Raw genomic sequence first — 16,768 nt, 5'->3', positions numbered from 1 at the left:
TTAGATCTTTATCTAATGTATGTTTAAGTTTCTTTCAAGTAAGTAAGTAGGGCTGGGAAGGTGGCTCAGTGATAGAGTGCTTACCTCGCACGCATGAGCCCTGGGTTCGATTCATAAACAGAAAAAGTCGGAAGTGATGCTGTGGCTCAAGTGGTAGAGTGCTAGCCTTGAGCTGAAGAGCTCAGGGACAGCGCCCAGGCCCAAAGTTCAAGCTCTACAACCAACAAAAATAAATTAATGAAGTAAGTAAACTGAATCAAGACTGAATTATAGGTATTGCTGTTTCTACATTTGAAACCAATTTTTAATTTTGATATTTTTACTGTGCCTAAATCAATAGTAATAGAAATGTATAGGAAATGCAAAGTGGAATATGGGGAAAAAAAACAAAAATGGCTTGTAGTCATGTACCATTAGGCATTTTTCTGTAAACAGCTGAGGGGTATGGAATTATAATCCATTAAAATATTTTAATGACTTTCAAATGACATACCTGTATTTATAAGGCAATATACCTTGGCTCTAAGGTCCACAGTATTCCTCATTTTGGTGAAAGGTCAATTTTTTTTTTCATAAATGGTAATGTTTTATTTTAGAAGCATCCCAACTATCTTTAAAAGTAGATGCAAGGTAAAAAGGCCAAACCTACAAGCATTTTAGTTTCAGGGAAATTCTTGCACTCTGAAGGTGTCAGATTTGCCTGAGGCACAATGCTGGAGACATTGTGCTGCCGGAGGAGGCCCTGTGATGGAGGCCTTGTGCTTTCCTGGGCTTTTAAAATCTGGTCCTTGGCCGGACACCAGTGGCTCATGGCTGTAATCCTAGCTACTCAGGAGGCTGAGATCTGAGGATCATGGTTCAAAGCCAACCCAGGCAGGAAAGTCCATGAGACTCATCTCCACCAGAAAACCGGAAGTGGCGCTGTGGCTCAAGCGGTAGAGCGCTAGCCTTGAGCTAAAGAGCTCAGGGACAGAGCCTAGGCCCAGAGTTCAAGCCCCAGGACCAAAAAAAGAAAAGAAAAAGAGAAAGACTTAGTCCTTGCCAAGTAAGGCAGGTGTCAGCACAGAGGCAAAGGGCTATAGGTGCTACCACACATTTTTATAGTGTTTCATTTTTACGTGTGGTCCAGGTGTAGCACTACCACCATGCTTTGGCTTCATGGCCCCATTCTGACATTGCTTTGTGAATTGCATACCCTGAAGTAGTACACCAGCGGAGCACAAAACTCGATGGTCCTAGATAGAACACAAAGGGTCATTGTACTTCAGTTGTTTGTAACAGAAGTCCAATATTCATGATTTTCACAATTAATCTTATAGTTTATTGTTACCAAATTATAATATTGTATAGTTAAAACAAGAGTTTTTATTGTAGTCAATTGGGGCTTGAACTCTAGGCCTGGGCCCTGTCCCTCAGCTCTTCAGCTCAAGGCAAGTGCTCTACCACTTGAGCTACAGTGCCACTTCCGGTTTTCTGGTGGTTTATTGGAGATAGGAGTCTCACGGTCTCTCCTGCCCGGGCTGGCTTTGAACCGCGATCCTCAGATCTCAGCCTCCAGAGTAGCTAGGATTACAGGCATGAGCCACCAGCGCCCGGCTTGTTTGATAAAGCTTTTGATTTAGTAACTGCCTTTATGATTCTTTTAGGAAGATGATCCTCCCAGTGAAGGACAGGTGATTAAGATGCCCCATAAAAAATCTCATCTAGATGCAGTTCGTTTTCTTACTAAACAAAACCAGGAGTTGGGTTCACAGCAAGCAGTCTATCATTCTGAGGTACTTTTGAATCTTAATGATACTTTTGGCTAGATATAAATCCACTTTTAATTAATATAAAGTTATGTTTTAGTTATTCGAAGTCAGTATGTAAAAGGTTTAATTTTGACTCATTGAACTGTAGAGCTTTTTTGGATTTTTTGTTGTTGGTAGTGGTGGTACTGGGATTTGAACTAAGAGTGTAGCAATTGCTGAGCTGGCAATTAATGTAAGCTAATCACTGTGAAACATTTGCAATGGTTAACTTCATTAAAAAAATAAGATAAAGATTAAACCTAACTCTAGATGCTGTACTAAGCTGGCTTCTTAAATTTACTTTTCATGCAATGTATATCTGGCATAATAAACACTTTTTAGACTACTGCAAGTGGGCAAGATACTCAACAATTATTTTTTGTTTTGACTTGATCTTAATATGAAGGTATTAATCATCTTTTCTACTTTTTAAAGGACTTGGATATCAGTGTGGGTGAACTTAGTGAAGGTCAGAGGCCCAGGCTGACAACCGCAGTGGAAAACATCTTAATGGGCCAGTCTTTCTATATGCCACTGTCCATTGTCAATGCAGAGTCTGTGGATCAGCCGTGTGACCCTAGGCCATTATTTCAGCAGTCCAGCACAGGTTCAGGTATACTTTCAGTGATGTTTCTTGATGTATCATCTATGAAACACTCACTGATCATATTTTATTTGTACTTTCTTCAATGAATGCTATCTTCTATTTTGTATTATAATCTATAGTAGTATTCCTAATGTGAACTGAGAAAAATATAACTGTTTTCAGATGGAGGCTTGAAAATTTTATTTGTTAAAGGTAATAACTTCTGTGGTATATGTAGCAGTATTTCCCTGAGTGTGACTCACATGTCAGTGTGGCTATATATACCAACACTGGGTAGAACAGGAGATCATTTTGGTAATATGCATACATACACTTTAAAATTTTAATACAGGTATATTTAGTTTAATATATACTAGGAAAATGTAATTGTTAAAGCTGACATACTGGGTCTTCCTCCTTTTATGGTTTTCAAATGTAGTATTTGGTGCTTGGTGCCCTAGGACTGACTTTAGGGTAGAACTAAATTTTCTGCTGTCGATTTTGGAAAGAGTATAACAGAACACCTAACTCTAGCATATGTAGTTAATTCTCATTGTATGCATTACTTACATCCTATGAAGTCACCATGAACATGTTAGCAAATGCAGAACTTTTGCTTCTAGCAGAAGAAATATAAGGTTAGGTTTCTACAAGCAGTGTTAGCAGTGTTGTTAAGCTTATCAGAAAATAACTTGATTTTTTTGTTTAAAGACACCATATATAATATGTATTCTTAATTCACAAATACTGAGTCACAGTCATCAGCACTATAACTCATGCCTGAAGGAAGTTATGTAACACAAATAAAAATTTTTTTTTTGGTCAGTTGTGGGGCTTGAACTCTGGGCTTGGGCACTGTCCCTACGCTTTTCAGCTCAAGTCCAGTGCTCTACTGCTTGAGCCACAGCGCCACTTCCTGTGTTCTAGTGGTTTATTGGAGATAAGAGTCTCATGGACTTTCTACCTGGGCTAGCTTTGAACCATGATCCTCAGATCTCAGCCTCCTCAGTAGCTAGGCATGAGCCACTAGTGCCCAGCTTGTTTTCAGTACTTTTAAAATAGCAGGGAGGGGGGAGTGAGGAAGGGGATTTTCAGTAACAAAATCATATAACATACATGCACAAAGAATAAAGTAAAAAGAAAAGCATGGTATTAAATAAACTGAAAATATCACGTTTAATAGTTGATATTGATTGAGTAGTTCAAATTTTTCACCATTCTACCCAAGTACACAAAACCCACAAGATCCTGTGAATACTATTCTTTGAGATACAAATAAATTTTAGTAAGTGGACCAAGTAGATAAATTTACAAATGTAAGATTTGCAAATGAGGCTTGACTATATTCTGCTTATTGACTTTTTCCATGCCCATTGTTACATTCTAATATGTGAAAAGAAACTTCTTTTATGTGTTCAGATTTGCCAGAAACCAGAAAAGAACTTTCCTGAGGTTAGAGAAGTATAAGGTTGGGGACATGGTTCAAGTAGCTCACCCGCCTAGCAAACACAAGGCCCTGAGTTCAAACTCTGTTACTGCCCTACACCAAATTAGAGTGTTGGCTTTACATTGAATGAATACCTTGTATCATTCAGAATTAAGAGAAATTTAAGACTGTATTTTCCATGGGAGTATATGTAAAGATTGGCATTATTTCTCATTTTGTGCATATGATAAGAGTATTAAGTGTTTTACATTCCTTGTTTTTGTTTTGTTTCATTCTGTCTTACTGAACTCAGGGCGGTGTGCTTAATAGGGGAAGCGTCCTACCACTTGAGCCATAACCTTACCCTTTCAAATCCTTAGGTTTTATTGAGTAACTTCTTAGCTGGCTATTTATGCAGCTTGCAATAAACAAGATTGACACTAGATGGCTCTCACAGATCACTTGTGAGCTATTAGGCACTTGAGACCTCTGTAACTTTTTCTTTATCTCTGCAGAGCACCCAGAAAATTACCGGTGATGTAGAGTTCATTTTAATAGTAAATCTATTGTATTAAATTAAACAAACTAACTGAATACATTGTTTAATTTAATTGGAAAAATAAGTCATCTTGTATGAGATATATAGGTGTGTGTATGTGTGTGTGTGTGTGTGTGTGTGTGTGTGTGTAGCAGCTTAGCAAAATGGCTAAAATTTAGACTTAAATTTTAAGAAATAGGTTTGAATTCTATCTCTTTGCATCTTCAATCAGATAACTTAATGTTCCAAACTTAAATTTATTCATCTAGCAAATGGGGAGAGATGTTACAAATTCTCAGCATCATTTAGAACTGAAGGCAGCAAACATTTCTTAGCTCCTCCAACTCTAAAAGTCATAAATCCAGAGGTGGCTTAGCTAGCGTTCCTCAGGATGTCTCCTGAGGTTTTGGTCAAATGGTTGGGTGAGACTAAGATAATCTGAAGGTTAACTGGGTTTGGAGGATTCTCTTCCTCCCTATCTCTGTCAGCTGCTCCAGCAGAGAAACTGGTCTGACCAAAAACTGAGCAACTGAAATAGAAACAATGTTTTTAATAACCTAATCATTTAAATGATATGCTATCACTTCCATCACATTTTATTGATAAAGCAGACCAAACTTGGAATAATTTAACCAGGGACTACAAAAAGGGTGGATACCAGGAGGCAGAGATCTTTGGGGACTATCTTGAAGACTACTGTGTTCTCTGAGACAAGTAGTTACTGTGCTTGTAGTTAGCTTAAGGTGTGGCACACAGTAGGTGTTATCTTTTGTAATGTTTCGAGGTCTGTCAAAGTAGCATTTTCTGTGTACTTAACAGACTAAAAATTTCCACAATTGTCCTTAGAGAACTGTATTTCCTCTTGTGTAAAGATTTTCTTCTCCTGACCAGTAACTATGAACAGAGACTTTTTCTGTTCATTACCTTCCTCTCCACCTCTGCCTATTTGCAGAAAGCAATCTTTCACAACTTATAGTCCTCTACTTCACTCATTGCTAAGGCTTGCAGTTTAGATTTAGTACCAAAAAGATGCACAGTCAACACTGAGTCTTTTCTGTAGTTGAAAGTGACGTGTTATGTCCTGTTGAAATAGACAGTTACCCCTCCAGGTGAAGGGACACCGCTGTATCCAGTTGCCAGAATGTGGCCCCCACCCAGCTGCGGGAATGTGGCCTGGTGGGGCTGTTGCTGGAATGTGGGTCAGGAGCAGGCTAGGTAGGGCTATCTAGAGAATCCCAAGCAGGAAGCCCAAAAGGCTTTATTTTAAATAATAATACAGAAGCAGGTGGTAATCGTATATCACAATTCCTGAGTAATTAGAAAGGAATTGCTCACCTTGTCAGAAGTTGATGGCATTCTTACCTGACCTCTTGTATATCTGAATAATGCCTATGTTAAGTGTAACCAGCTTGAATAAAACCTAAGGCCTTCCCTCCATAGGATCCAAACTTCTTTCTGGCACTACTCTGGTTTGGGTCAGCAGTAAACTCTTTTATCCTCTCTAAAAAGTGGTCTTGATTTTTGCTAGCCTGCACTACCACAATATGTTAAGACATGTGTTTTTTTAATACGCATATATTCACATACGTATACACAGTATCTATAATATGTATGATTGCAGTTATTTTATAACTGGAGATCATATCCTGTACACTTGCCTGCATTTTGTGTCTATAGATTCAGGTCAGCTGGTATTGCTTTACCAATCCAATAACTTGTTAGTCATTTCTCTGTTGGTGGATATTTACTTCATTACTATTCCCCCCTCCCCTCTATTAATGCGGAATGCAAGGGCAGATATATTTTTAGTTTCAAAATGGATGATGCCAAATAATTTTCTCTTTTGTTGTGTGTATGGGTATGCCAGTACTGGGATTTGAAATGAGGGCCTTTGCACTGTCCCTGAGGGTTGTTTTTTTTTTGTTTTGTTTTTTTGTTGTTCTTTGTTCCTAGGCCATTTTCATTTAACTTATTTTGTGCTGGTATAGAGCTTGAACTCAGGACCTAGATGCCATCCCTTAGCTTATTTTTGCCTAAGTCTGGTATTCTGCCTTGAAACATACCTCCACTTCCAACCTTGAGTATTTTTGCTGGAGGCTTGAGCCAGCCTTCACTCCTGGCATTTTGTAGAGATAAGCATCTCACGGGCTTTGCTGCCATGGCTAGCTTGAAACTGTTCTCCTTAGCTCTCAGCCTCCTGAGTAGCTAGGATTATAGAAATGAGCCATGGTGCTTGGAGATTTTTTATCTCTTTAAATATTGTGTATATTATTTTACTTGTGCTTTGATAGGAATAGAAAATGGCATATCACACTGTAAATAAATTCAAAGCCAGGAACATTTATTACTCTAGATATGAGTATTATTGTCATTATCTAAATTATTCTTGTATTATGCTAGACAATTGGATGATAATCAGGTAATAATTTCATAAATTATTTTGTGTAGATTAAATAGAATAAAGAAGAAAATGAAAGTTGAACAGATGTATATTGCTTTACTCTAAGTCCCCCCAAAACTAAATTATCATGAAAGATTAAACATACTTATTTTTTATATCTAGGAAATTGTCAATTGTGCAATGCCAACTAAAATGATTACCTTTGAATGGAAAACATCTATGGTGTTTTAAAATATTTAATTTAAAACAGTTTTAGTTTATATGTAACTTTTCAATTCTGTTTCTATTGATTGAGATATAGTGGCCCATGTTTTATTTAAAATTTGGCCATTAATCAGGAATGTAGTAGTCATGGGGCCGGGGCCTGGGCCTGGGCTCTGCCCCTCAGCTCTTCAGCTCAAGTCTAGTGCTCTACCACTTGAGCCACAGCGCCAATTCCGGCTTTTTCTGCTTCTGTGGTGCTGAGAAATGGAACCCAGGGCCTCATGCATACAAGGCAAGCACTCTATCACTGAGCCACCTTCCCAGCTGGAAAAACGGTTTTATCAGAAGTATTTTAGGAAGAATGTGAAATAAAGAATAGTGACTAGGAGTTAGGCAATGCAAATTTTAATTCTGTGACTCTAACTAGTTTTCTGGTTTGTAAACATTTAGCTTCACTGAACTTTTGTTGTTCAATGAAAGACGATCTGACCTGCCCATCTCACAGAATGAGGTGAAGTTCCCATTAAATGAGATAATGTACATGAAAGTGCTTAGAGTATAGAGCACAATGCACATGTACAGATATTACTAGATATCTATAGATACCTGCTCTTTTTTTATGGGGGTGGCCTCAAGATCCTCCTGCCCCTGCTTCCCAAGTGCTGATATAAAAGCATGCATTGCTATGCCTGGCTGCTCTTTCTGTTCGTACTGGTCTTTTGATTTGCCTGAGATGACATTTAAGTAAGAAACAGGAACTTGATCATATGAAAAAGAGATCTGCACAACAGAGTTAGTTAGTTGTAGCATTGTCTAGCCAGGGAACAGCCCTTTGATTTAAGATTATGTTTTAGATAGAAAGTGTTATATTGACTTTAGTGATAGAAGTAGCAGGAATACTGGGAATTGGTAAGTGAGTAGAAGCAAAGGGAGGGACTGCAGGGGAGACTTGAAGCCTTACTTAGAATATTATGTGGGTTTATGTTAACATGGGTAGCATTTGTATTCTCTGTAAGAGCTTTGATTTTCATTGCAATGAAGGCCTGCCAAAAGTGTTTGGTTGAAATACACTGTTCTAATTCTACAGATGAAAAAAGACTGTTTTAGTCTACCTGTTCTTTTTTTTTTTTTTTTTTTAAGGTTGTACTAAAGAAACATATTAGCTTCTCCTTCTATAAATTTTTTTTTTTTTTTTGGCGATTGTGGGCCTGAACTCTGGGCCTGGGCACTGTCCATTAGCTCTTCATCTCCAGGTTAGCTAGTGCTCTAGCGCTTGAGCCACAGCGCCACTTCTGGCTTTTTCTGTTTATGTGGTGCCAAGAAATTGAACCCAGGACCTCATGCATATAAAGCAAGCACTCTACCACTGAACCACCTTCCCAGCCCTGCTTGTTCTTTTTCTGATTTAAATGTATAATTTTGCTCTTCATTTACATCTTTGTTAACAGGTGGTATTTATGAAGATTCCTGTGCTAGTCATGGTCCAATGAGTTTGGGAGAATTGGAATTACAGCCAGATTCGAACCTGATTCTTCCCACAACTCATCTGACAACACAAGAAAGTGATACTAAGTTACCAGAAGCAGCAGCAAATTTTTCTCAGGTACCAAACCAGATCATTTGCACTTAAAATAAGAATGATGATGCTATTGTCCCTGTGTGATTCTTTGGAGGCAGATAGCCTCAAATCATGCCTCTTTTACTAACACAAGCTTGGATATAAATCCTAGCTTAAGCATTATCTAGCAGTATCATTGAACATGTTATTTAGTCTCTTTCTAAGCCTAACCTACTTCATCTTTAAGTTTAAGATGAAAAGTAATGTATATAAAATGTCCAGCACTTAACTAGATAGTTCTTATGATAAACATTTTTGTATCTCCAAGCAGTACCTCACTAGGTAGTTTAGTAGTTGTAGTTATTCAAAAAATGTTTATAGGATTGAATTTTTTTATTTTATTTTTTTTGTTGGTCATGGGGCATGAACTCTGGGCTTGGGCTCTGTCCTTGTGCTCTTCAGCTCAAGGTGAGTGCTCTACAGCTTAAGCCACAGCGTTACTTCTGGTTTTCTAGTGGTTTATTGGAGATTGAACTGCAATCCTCAGATCTCAGCCTCCTGAGTAGCTAGGATTACAGGCGTGAGCCACCGGCACCCAACTTATAGGACTGAATTTTGTAAAATATGTTCCATGAGAAAGCATAAGAAAATTCATCAGCCAGTGGTTCATGAACCTGCCTACTGAAGAAATAGGATAACTATTCTCCAAGTTTAAAATATACTTGTTTTCAATTTTGAAATTTATGTATTGGCAATTTATTTCTCATGAGTTAATTTCCTTGATATTTATTACATGGTATTGTGCAAAATTACATGATATTCAGGAGGAAAAGAAAAACTACCTAAGATAAAAATTGTTTATGGGACACATTATCAATACTAAATATCTGTTAATAGCATCTACATAAAAGATTTGTATGGGGCTGGGAAGGTGGCTCAGTGGTAGAGCACTTGCCTTGCAGGCCTGAGGTCCTGGGTTCGGTTCCCCAGACCACATAAGCAAAAAGAAAAAAGCCAGAAGTGGCGATATGGCTCAAGAAAAGCCAGAAGTGGCTCTATGGCTCAAGTGGTAGAGTGCTAGCCTTGAGCTGAAGAGCTGAGGGACAGCGCCCAGGCCCAGGGTTCAGGCCCCACGGCCAGACCCAAAAAAAAAAAAGATTTGTATGTGTGCTGATACTTGGATTTGAACTCAAGGCCTAAGTGTTATCCCTTAGTTTTTTTGCTCAAGGCTTGTGCTCTATGTAAACTTGAACATACCTTCAGTTCTGTTTTTTTGCTAATTAATTAAAGATAAGAGTCTCATGGACTTTTCTGCCTGGGCTGAGTTCAAACCATGATCCTCAGGTCTCAAGCTCCTAAGTAGCTAGGATCAGAGGTGTGAGCCATTGACACCTGCAAGAAAAATGTTTGTGACCATGATTTAGACAATAATTTCCTGGATGTGGTAACAGAATCTCTATGAAAAAGAGAACTGAAAAATGAGTCTTACTAAAAGTAAAACTTCTGTTCTTCAGTGCACAATCTTAAGAGACTGATTATTAAGAAAGCAAAGTCTAAGTAAAATGGACAAAACATGTAGATATGTATTTCATCCAAAAAAATACATGAATGGCAAATAAATGTATTAAAAGATTCTCAACATTGTTAATCACTAGGAAAATGCAAAATAAAACCACAATGAAGGAAGGGGAAACAAAGGAGGAGGCTACAGTGCTTGATAAGAAATGTACTCATGGGGCTGGGAGTTGGCTCAGTGGTAGAGTGCTTGCCTTGCATGCCTGAGGCCCTGGGTTCGATTCCTCAGCACCACATAAGCAAAAAGAAAAAAAAGCCGGAAGTGGTGCTGGGCTCAAGTGGTAGAGCGCTAGCCTTGAGCTGAGGAGCTGAGGGACAGCGCCCAGGCCCAGAGTTCAGGCCTCATGACCGGACCCAAAAAAAAAAAGAAATGTACTCATTACCTTGCCCATGTAATTGTAACCCCTCTGTATGGTATTTTCGCAATAAAATTAAAAACTGCAATGAAGTACCATCATGCACACATTCAAAAGAGATAGTGCCAAGTGGAACCAGGGCACTCTCCTCTACAGCTGGCAGGAAGGTGAAATGATCCAGACACTGAGGAAAGCAAGCTGGCAATTTCCAGCTTAAAAACTAATGCATATAAGCTGGGTGCTGGTGACTTCTGCTTCTCATGAGCTAGCAATCCTAGCTTCTCAGGAGGCTGAGATCTGAGGATTACAGATCTGAGGATTACAAGCAAGACAGTCTGTGAGAGACTTATATCCAGACTTATAACCACCAAAAGGCCAGAAGTAGAGCTGTAGCTCAAGAGATAGAGTGTTAGCCTGAGCGAAAATAAAAATCCCAGGCACAGTGTCAAGATCCTGAGTTCAAGCCCTACGGTAAGGCTGGCAAAAAATAAAAATAAAAAATCCAACTAGAGTGTATATCTAACACATTGCCTCAGCACTTTATTCCAGGTTTCCCAGTAGAATCTAAAACAAGTTTACACAGTCTTGTATATGAATGTTTATAACAACTTCATAGTAGCCCCAAACTGATGTCCATCAGATGGTGAATGGACAAATTATGTCATGTTCTGTATACTAGAATATTATTCAACCAAAAAAATACATGAACTCTTAAAATTACTTGATTCGTTTTTACAAAATTATGTTGAGTAAAAGAAGCTAAACCATGTGCTCTGATTTCAGCTACTCAGAACTTAGGTAGAGATCAGGAGGTTTGAGGTTCAAGGCCAACGCAAATTTGGAGAATAATTATCCTATTTCTTCAGTATGTAGGTTCATGAACCATTGACTTCATTAATTATGAATTTTCTTTTTCTTTTTCTTTTTTTTTGGGTCCGGTTGGGGCCTGAACTCTGGGCCTGGGTGCTGTCCCTCAGCTCTTCAGCTCAAGGCTAGCGCTCTACCACTTGAGCCACAGCACCACTCTTGGCTTTTTTCTTATGTGGTACTGAGGAATCGACCCCAGGGCCTCAGGCATGTAAGACAAGTGCTCTACCACTGAGCCACCTTCCCAGCCCCTCTTTTGCTTTTTTATGGAACATATTTTACAGAATTCAATTCTATAAACATTTTTGAGTAGCTATAATAACTAAACTACTGAGTTAGGTACTGCTTGGAGATACAAAAATGTTTATGATAATAACTACCTAGTTATATACCCAACCCACTTCTTTAAAAAATGCCTATGATTCCATTTAAATAAAATTCTAGAAAATGCAAACTGATCTGTAAGAACAGAAAACATTGTAGCTGTTGGCTAGGCATAGTGGAAGATGACAGTGGAGAAGGTGACAGGAGTGAATACCAAGGGGTATAAGAAAAGTTGAGATTGATAGATGTGTGTATTATAGCTTGTTGATGATGATAGCTTAATGGGTATGTACTATGTGATAGCATAGCAAATTGTACATTTCAACTGTACAAAGTTCATTGTTGTTTATGCCTCCATGAAGCTGTTAAAAACAGAAGTTTAGCCAGGCACTGGTGACTCATGCCTGTGATCCTAGTTACCCAGGAGACTGAGATCTGAGGATTGCGGTTCAAAGCCAGCCTGGGCAGGAAAGGCCGTGAGACTCTTACCTCCAATATACCACCAGAAAAACAGAAGTGGTGCTATGGCTCAAGTGGTAGAGCTCTAGCCTTGAGCTGAAGAGCTGGGGGACAGCACCCAGAGTTCAAGCCCCACGACCAACAAAACAACAACAACAACAACAAAAAACACATAAGTTCACTTACATGTTGGCCAGTTTGAAAATAAAAGTACAAAATGTCATCAGAATAGTGACCTTTAAAAAACTTTTTTTTATGCTATTTTTTAATCAGTCCTTGGACTTGAACTCCTCAGGGCCTGGTTCTATCCCTGAGCTTTTGTGCTCAAGGCTAGTGTTCTACCACTTAGAACCACATTTCCAGATTTTTTGGTGGTTAATTGGAGAGAAGAGTCTTGTGGATTTTCTTGCCCAGGCTGAAACCAGGATCCCCAGATCTCAGCCTCCTGAGTAGCTAAGATTACAGGTGCCACTGGTGCTGGCCTTGTTATACTTCTTTAGCTAAAATTTCTTCATTAATTTCATTAACATGGTTAGTAATAATAGCACGCTTGTTTATAGTACTTTATTTGAGGTACTATCTTAAGTTCTTTACATATTTTAACTCACTGGATTCATATAGCAATCTCATGGTGTAGCTGATACTGTTACAGCACTTTGTGAATGAGGAAAGTGAAGTATTGAAGAGTTAAGTAACTTCCTCAAAGCCACAACTAGAAAATAGCTTAGTCAGATTTGAACAAAGGTAGGTAGTTACCTGTACATTACACAGCTGTTCTCTGTGGTCAAAGAGGGACACCCAGAGGGAGATCCTACAGTCAGATCCAGGGATAAACAGGTTGAATAGTCCACATCTGAAATGCTTGGAACTAGAAATGGTTTGGATTTCAGATTTTTCTCAATGTGGGAACAGTCTATATACACATCATAACATATACATGATGAGATGTCTTAGAGCTGAGACCCAGGTCCAAACACAAAATTCATTTATATTTTATCTATCCCTTATACTGATAGCCTGAAAATTATTTTATTATTAATGTTTTGGGCAGTACTAATTTGAACCCAGAATACCTATTTGAACAGTCTTGCTTTTATCAGGAAAAGTACTCTACCATTTGAACTACATTTGCAGCCCTTGTTAAATTACTTTTCGCAGAGTTTCATGCTTTTTTATCCCTAGGGCCAAATTTGGACTATGATCCTCCAACTTAGTTCCTGCATAGCTGGGATTACAGGCACATACCACTATATCCAACTTGTTATTTGAGATAGTGTTTACTATTTTGCCCAGGTTGGCCTCAAACTGCCATTCTCCTGTCTCTGCCTCCCAAATAATTGAGATTGCAGCCCACCTCACTTGGAGGTGGTAATTTTATATATTATTTTTTAGTGGACTTGTATTTTTTCTTTTGGTGCCAGTCCTGGGGCTTGAATCTGGGCTAGCTTTGAATGGTGATCTTCAGATCTCAGCCTCCTGAGTAGTTAGGGTTACAGGTGTGAGCCGCCAGTGTCAGCAAGATTTTGAATTTTTGGGATTAGGGATGTTCAATGTGTAGCATCTATCTTAGAGAAGTGTACACCAAAATATTTCCTTCAAGGCAGAAACCTACATGACTAATGACTCTAAAGTTGAAAGTTCAACCTTAAGCTACTTTTTATTACTGCCATCAGAACTGTTCATCTTTGCATCTTTGTCTGCCAGAAATGGATGTGTTGCTTACATTTGCATTCCATATAGACAAGTAAGATCTCTTAAGTAATTAATAAGACACTCTGACAGCTCCTTTTTGTGTTGGTTATTTTGAGACAGAGTCTTGTTTTTTGCTCAGCTGGCCTGGAACTTCAACCTTCTATTTGTGCTTCCCTTTGTCATTGGGATGACAGACATACATCACTGTGCCCAGCCATTGATTAGGAAGGAGTCTTGTAAATTTTTACATCCCAGCTGGCCTGGAACCATGATCCTCCCCAATATCTACCTACCAAGTAACTGGTATTACAGGCTTTATCTACCATGCTGGGTGTATTAATTGATAATAGGAACTTTAAAAAGTTCCTATTAAAGTATATCTGATAGCTGTTTTTAGGACTTGTTTATAATTAAGCTAATAAAACAGAGAAGGAAAGAAAGAAAATGGCCCCAGTCATTGTATTTTTTCATGTCTAATGGTAAAGAATTGTGAGTCTTGTAAATTTCAAACGTGGTTATGTACTACAGAGATGATGGTACATAAGGTAGAAAGTACATCTAGTGAATAGAGTGTAACAATATGTCTCTAACTTTTGAGAAGTCAATTATGATACTATATACAAATGCTCTTTGAAAATCACAGCTCATAATGTAAATTTTTATCTTATGTGAAAAAATGCTTATAGGAATGAGTTTACAGAAAAATTAAGTTCTTATTCTGCCTGACTCCATAATGTATATATAAATCTAAAATAGATTGATTTGTAAGTACCTCTCAATTCTTTAGTAAAAATTGAAATAAATAACTTAAGTATTTGAAATGTGTATATATTATTGAAATCTTAACGGTATTTGTTTTTTTGTTTTCCTTTTTTTTTTTTTTGTCGGTCATGGGGCCTGAACTCTGGGCTTGGGCACTGTCCCTGAGCTCTTCAACTCAAGGCTAGCGCTCAACCACTTGAGCCACAGCACCACTTCCGGCTTTTTCTGCTTATGTGGTGCTGAGGAATCGAACCCAGGGCCTCATGAATGCAAGGCAAGCACTCTACCACTGAGCCACCTTCCCAGCCTGAAAATCTGTGAGACTTTTTTTTTCTTTTTTTTTTTTGCCAGTCCTGGGCTTGAACTCTGGGCCTGGGCACTGTCCCTCAGCTCTTCAGCTCAAGCAAGCACTCTACCACTTGAGCCGCTTGAACTCTGGGCCTGGGCACTGTCCCTCAGCTCTTCAGCTGTTTTCCTTTTTAAAACAAGTATGTACCTCATCACCTACTTATTGACAGAAGTGCTAATAAGTAATCAAATGACAAACAAAGGCAATTAGAAAGAAAAAAGATATTATTACATTTTTATATTAAGCATATATATAAATATGTAAAGCATATATACTTTATATGTAAGTATACATACTTATATATACATATATTTACTTATATATAAAATGTGTTATTACATTTCTAATACTTTACTCAAATTTTTTTAACTTAATGCTTCATGTCTTAACAGTACCAACAGACTAAGAAAGACCAAGGTGTTAAACAAGATGAACACAAGCCAGTACAATGTCGTGTAATACATGTCAAAAGTAAATCTGATGTTTCACTTTCACAACAACCAGGTAAGACTTGTTTTCATAACAAACAAAAAATATTTTATTTCTTTAATGTTTATTAAACATTATTTTAAAAGAATTACATTTGTTAAATTTTTGTTGTATTTATCACATACAATTTGATACGTGTCCTATATATTGAACAAATGCTCATAAGAATTTTTTTTTTTTTTTGGTCCGGTCGTGGGGCCTGAACTCTGGGCGTGGGCGCTGTCCCTCAGCTCCTCAGCTCAAGGCTAGCACTCTACCACTTGAGCCACAGTGCTACTTCCAGCTTTTTTCTTTTTGCTTATGTGGTGCTGAGGAATCAAACCCAGGGCCTCAGGCATGCAAGGCAAGCGCTCTACCACTGAGCTATCTTCCCAGCCCCTCATAAGATTTTTTTATGTATATCTATTTTCTCTAAAGCCTTTTAGTTAGTTGCCTTTTCTGTCATTTAGTCCATTTGAATAAAGAACTTTGTATTTGATTATAAATCTATTCTTTTCACTAATAAACACTATTGACAATTGAGCTCGTGTTTTTCTTTCTTTTCTTTTTTTTTTTTTTTGTTGGTTGTAGGGCTTGAACCCAGCACCTAGACACTGTGCCTGAGCTCTTCTTCTGAAGGCTAGTACTCTACCACTTTGAGCCACACTCTGTTTTTCTGGTGGTTAATTAGAAATAAGAGTTAATTAGAAATAAAAGACCTGGACTTTCTTTTCCAGGCTGGGTTTGAACAAAGATCCTCAGGTCTCAGCCTCCTAAAATAGCTAAGATAACGGTGTGAGCCACCAGCACCCGGCTTAGTAATGTTGCCTCTTGGCTATGGTATAATTGAATGTCCAGGTCTTTTATCTATACATAGATTTATATTTATATCATAGCTGTCTATGTCTATAAATCAGAATATGCTAAGGCAGGAATTACAACTGTCAACATGTTTTGTTAAAACTATTTACTGCCATATGATGGTGTTTACCAACAAGTGTTACTTAAAAACAAAAAAGTCTCACATTACCTGCTGCTATGTGAAATGTCTTTACTATTAAGTTTTCAACATTGGGCAGTCATTTTGATGTTTGCTCTGTCTTTCTACAAGGCTATTAGCTTTGTGTTTCTTGCTAGTCATTTACTTTTTGGTTTTGTTTTGGTAGTTTCAGAATTTGAACTCGGGGCCTTGCACTTGCTCAACTTGTTTGCTTGCTTACTCAGTTCTAGTGCTCTAACACATGAGTCTCTTGGATTTTTCTGCTGGAGTTATCGTCCAACTTCAATCTCCCATATCTCAGCCTCCCAAGTAGCTAGGATTACAAGTGTAAGCCACAGTGCTTACATGTTAAATCATCAAAAGTTCTGAAATTTGGCAGTAGAAATTAAGATCTCTTTCTTTTTTTTTTTTTT

General features: G+C 38.0%; 1 protein-coding gene across 1 annotated transcript in view; it reads left to right on the top strand.

The window, feature by feature from the left end:
- Kiaa0586 (KIAA0586 ortholog) overlaps positions 1 to 16,768 on the top strand; it is a 106,186-nt gene that overhangs the window by 63,154 nt on the left and 26,264 nt on the right. Inside the window, exons 26-29 of the mRNA XM_013017235.1 lie at positions 1,647 to 1,775; positions 2,226 to 2,403; positions 8,394 to 8,548; positions 15,280 to 15,391. Of these exons, the coding sequence (XP_012872689.1) occupies positions 1,647 to 1,775; positions 2,226 to 2,403; positions 8,394 to 8,548; positions 15,280 to 15,391 (574 nt within the window). The remainder of the gene's footprint in view (positions 1 to 1,646; positions 1,776 to 2,225; positions 2,404 to 8,393; positions 8,549 to 15,279; positions 15,392 to 16,768) is intronic.

Source organism: Dipodomys ordii, unplaced genomic scaffold, assembly GCF_000151885.1.
Source record: "Dipodomys ordii isolate 6190 unplaced genomic scaffold, Dord_2.0 Scaffold2, whole genome shotgun sequence".
Taxonomy (NCBI): Eukaryota; Metazoa; Chordata; class Mammalia; order Rodentia; family Heteromyidae; genus Dipodomys; species Dipodomys ordii.
Note: the sequence above shows the minus strand (reverse complement) of the source record. Positions and strands in the feature narration are given on the sequence as shown.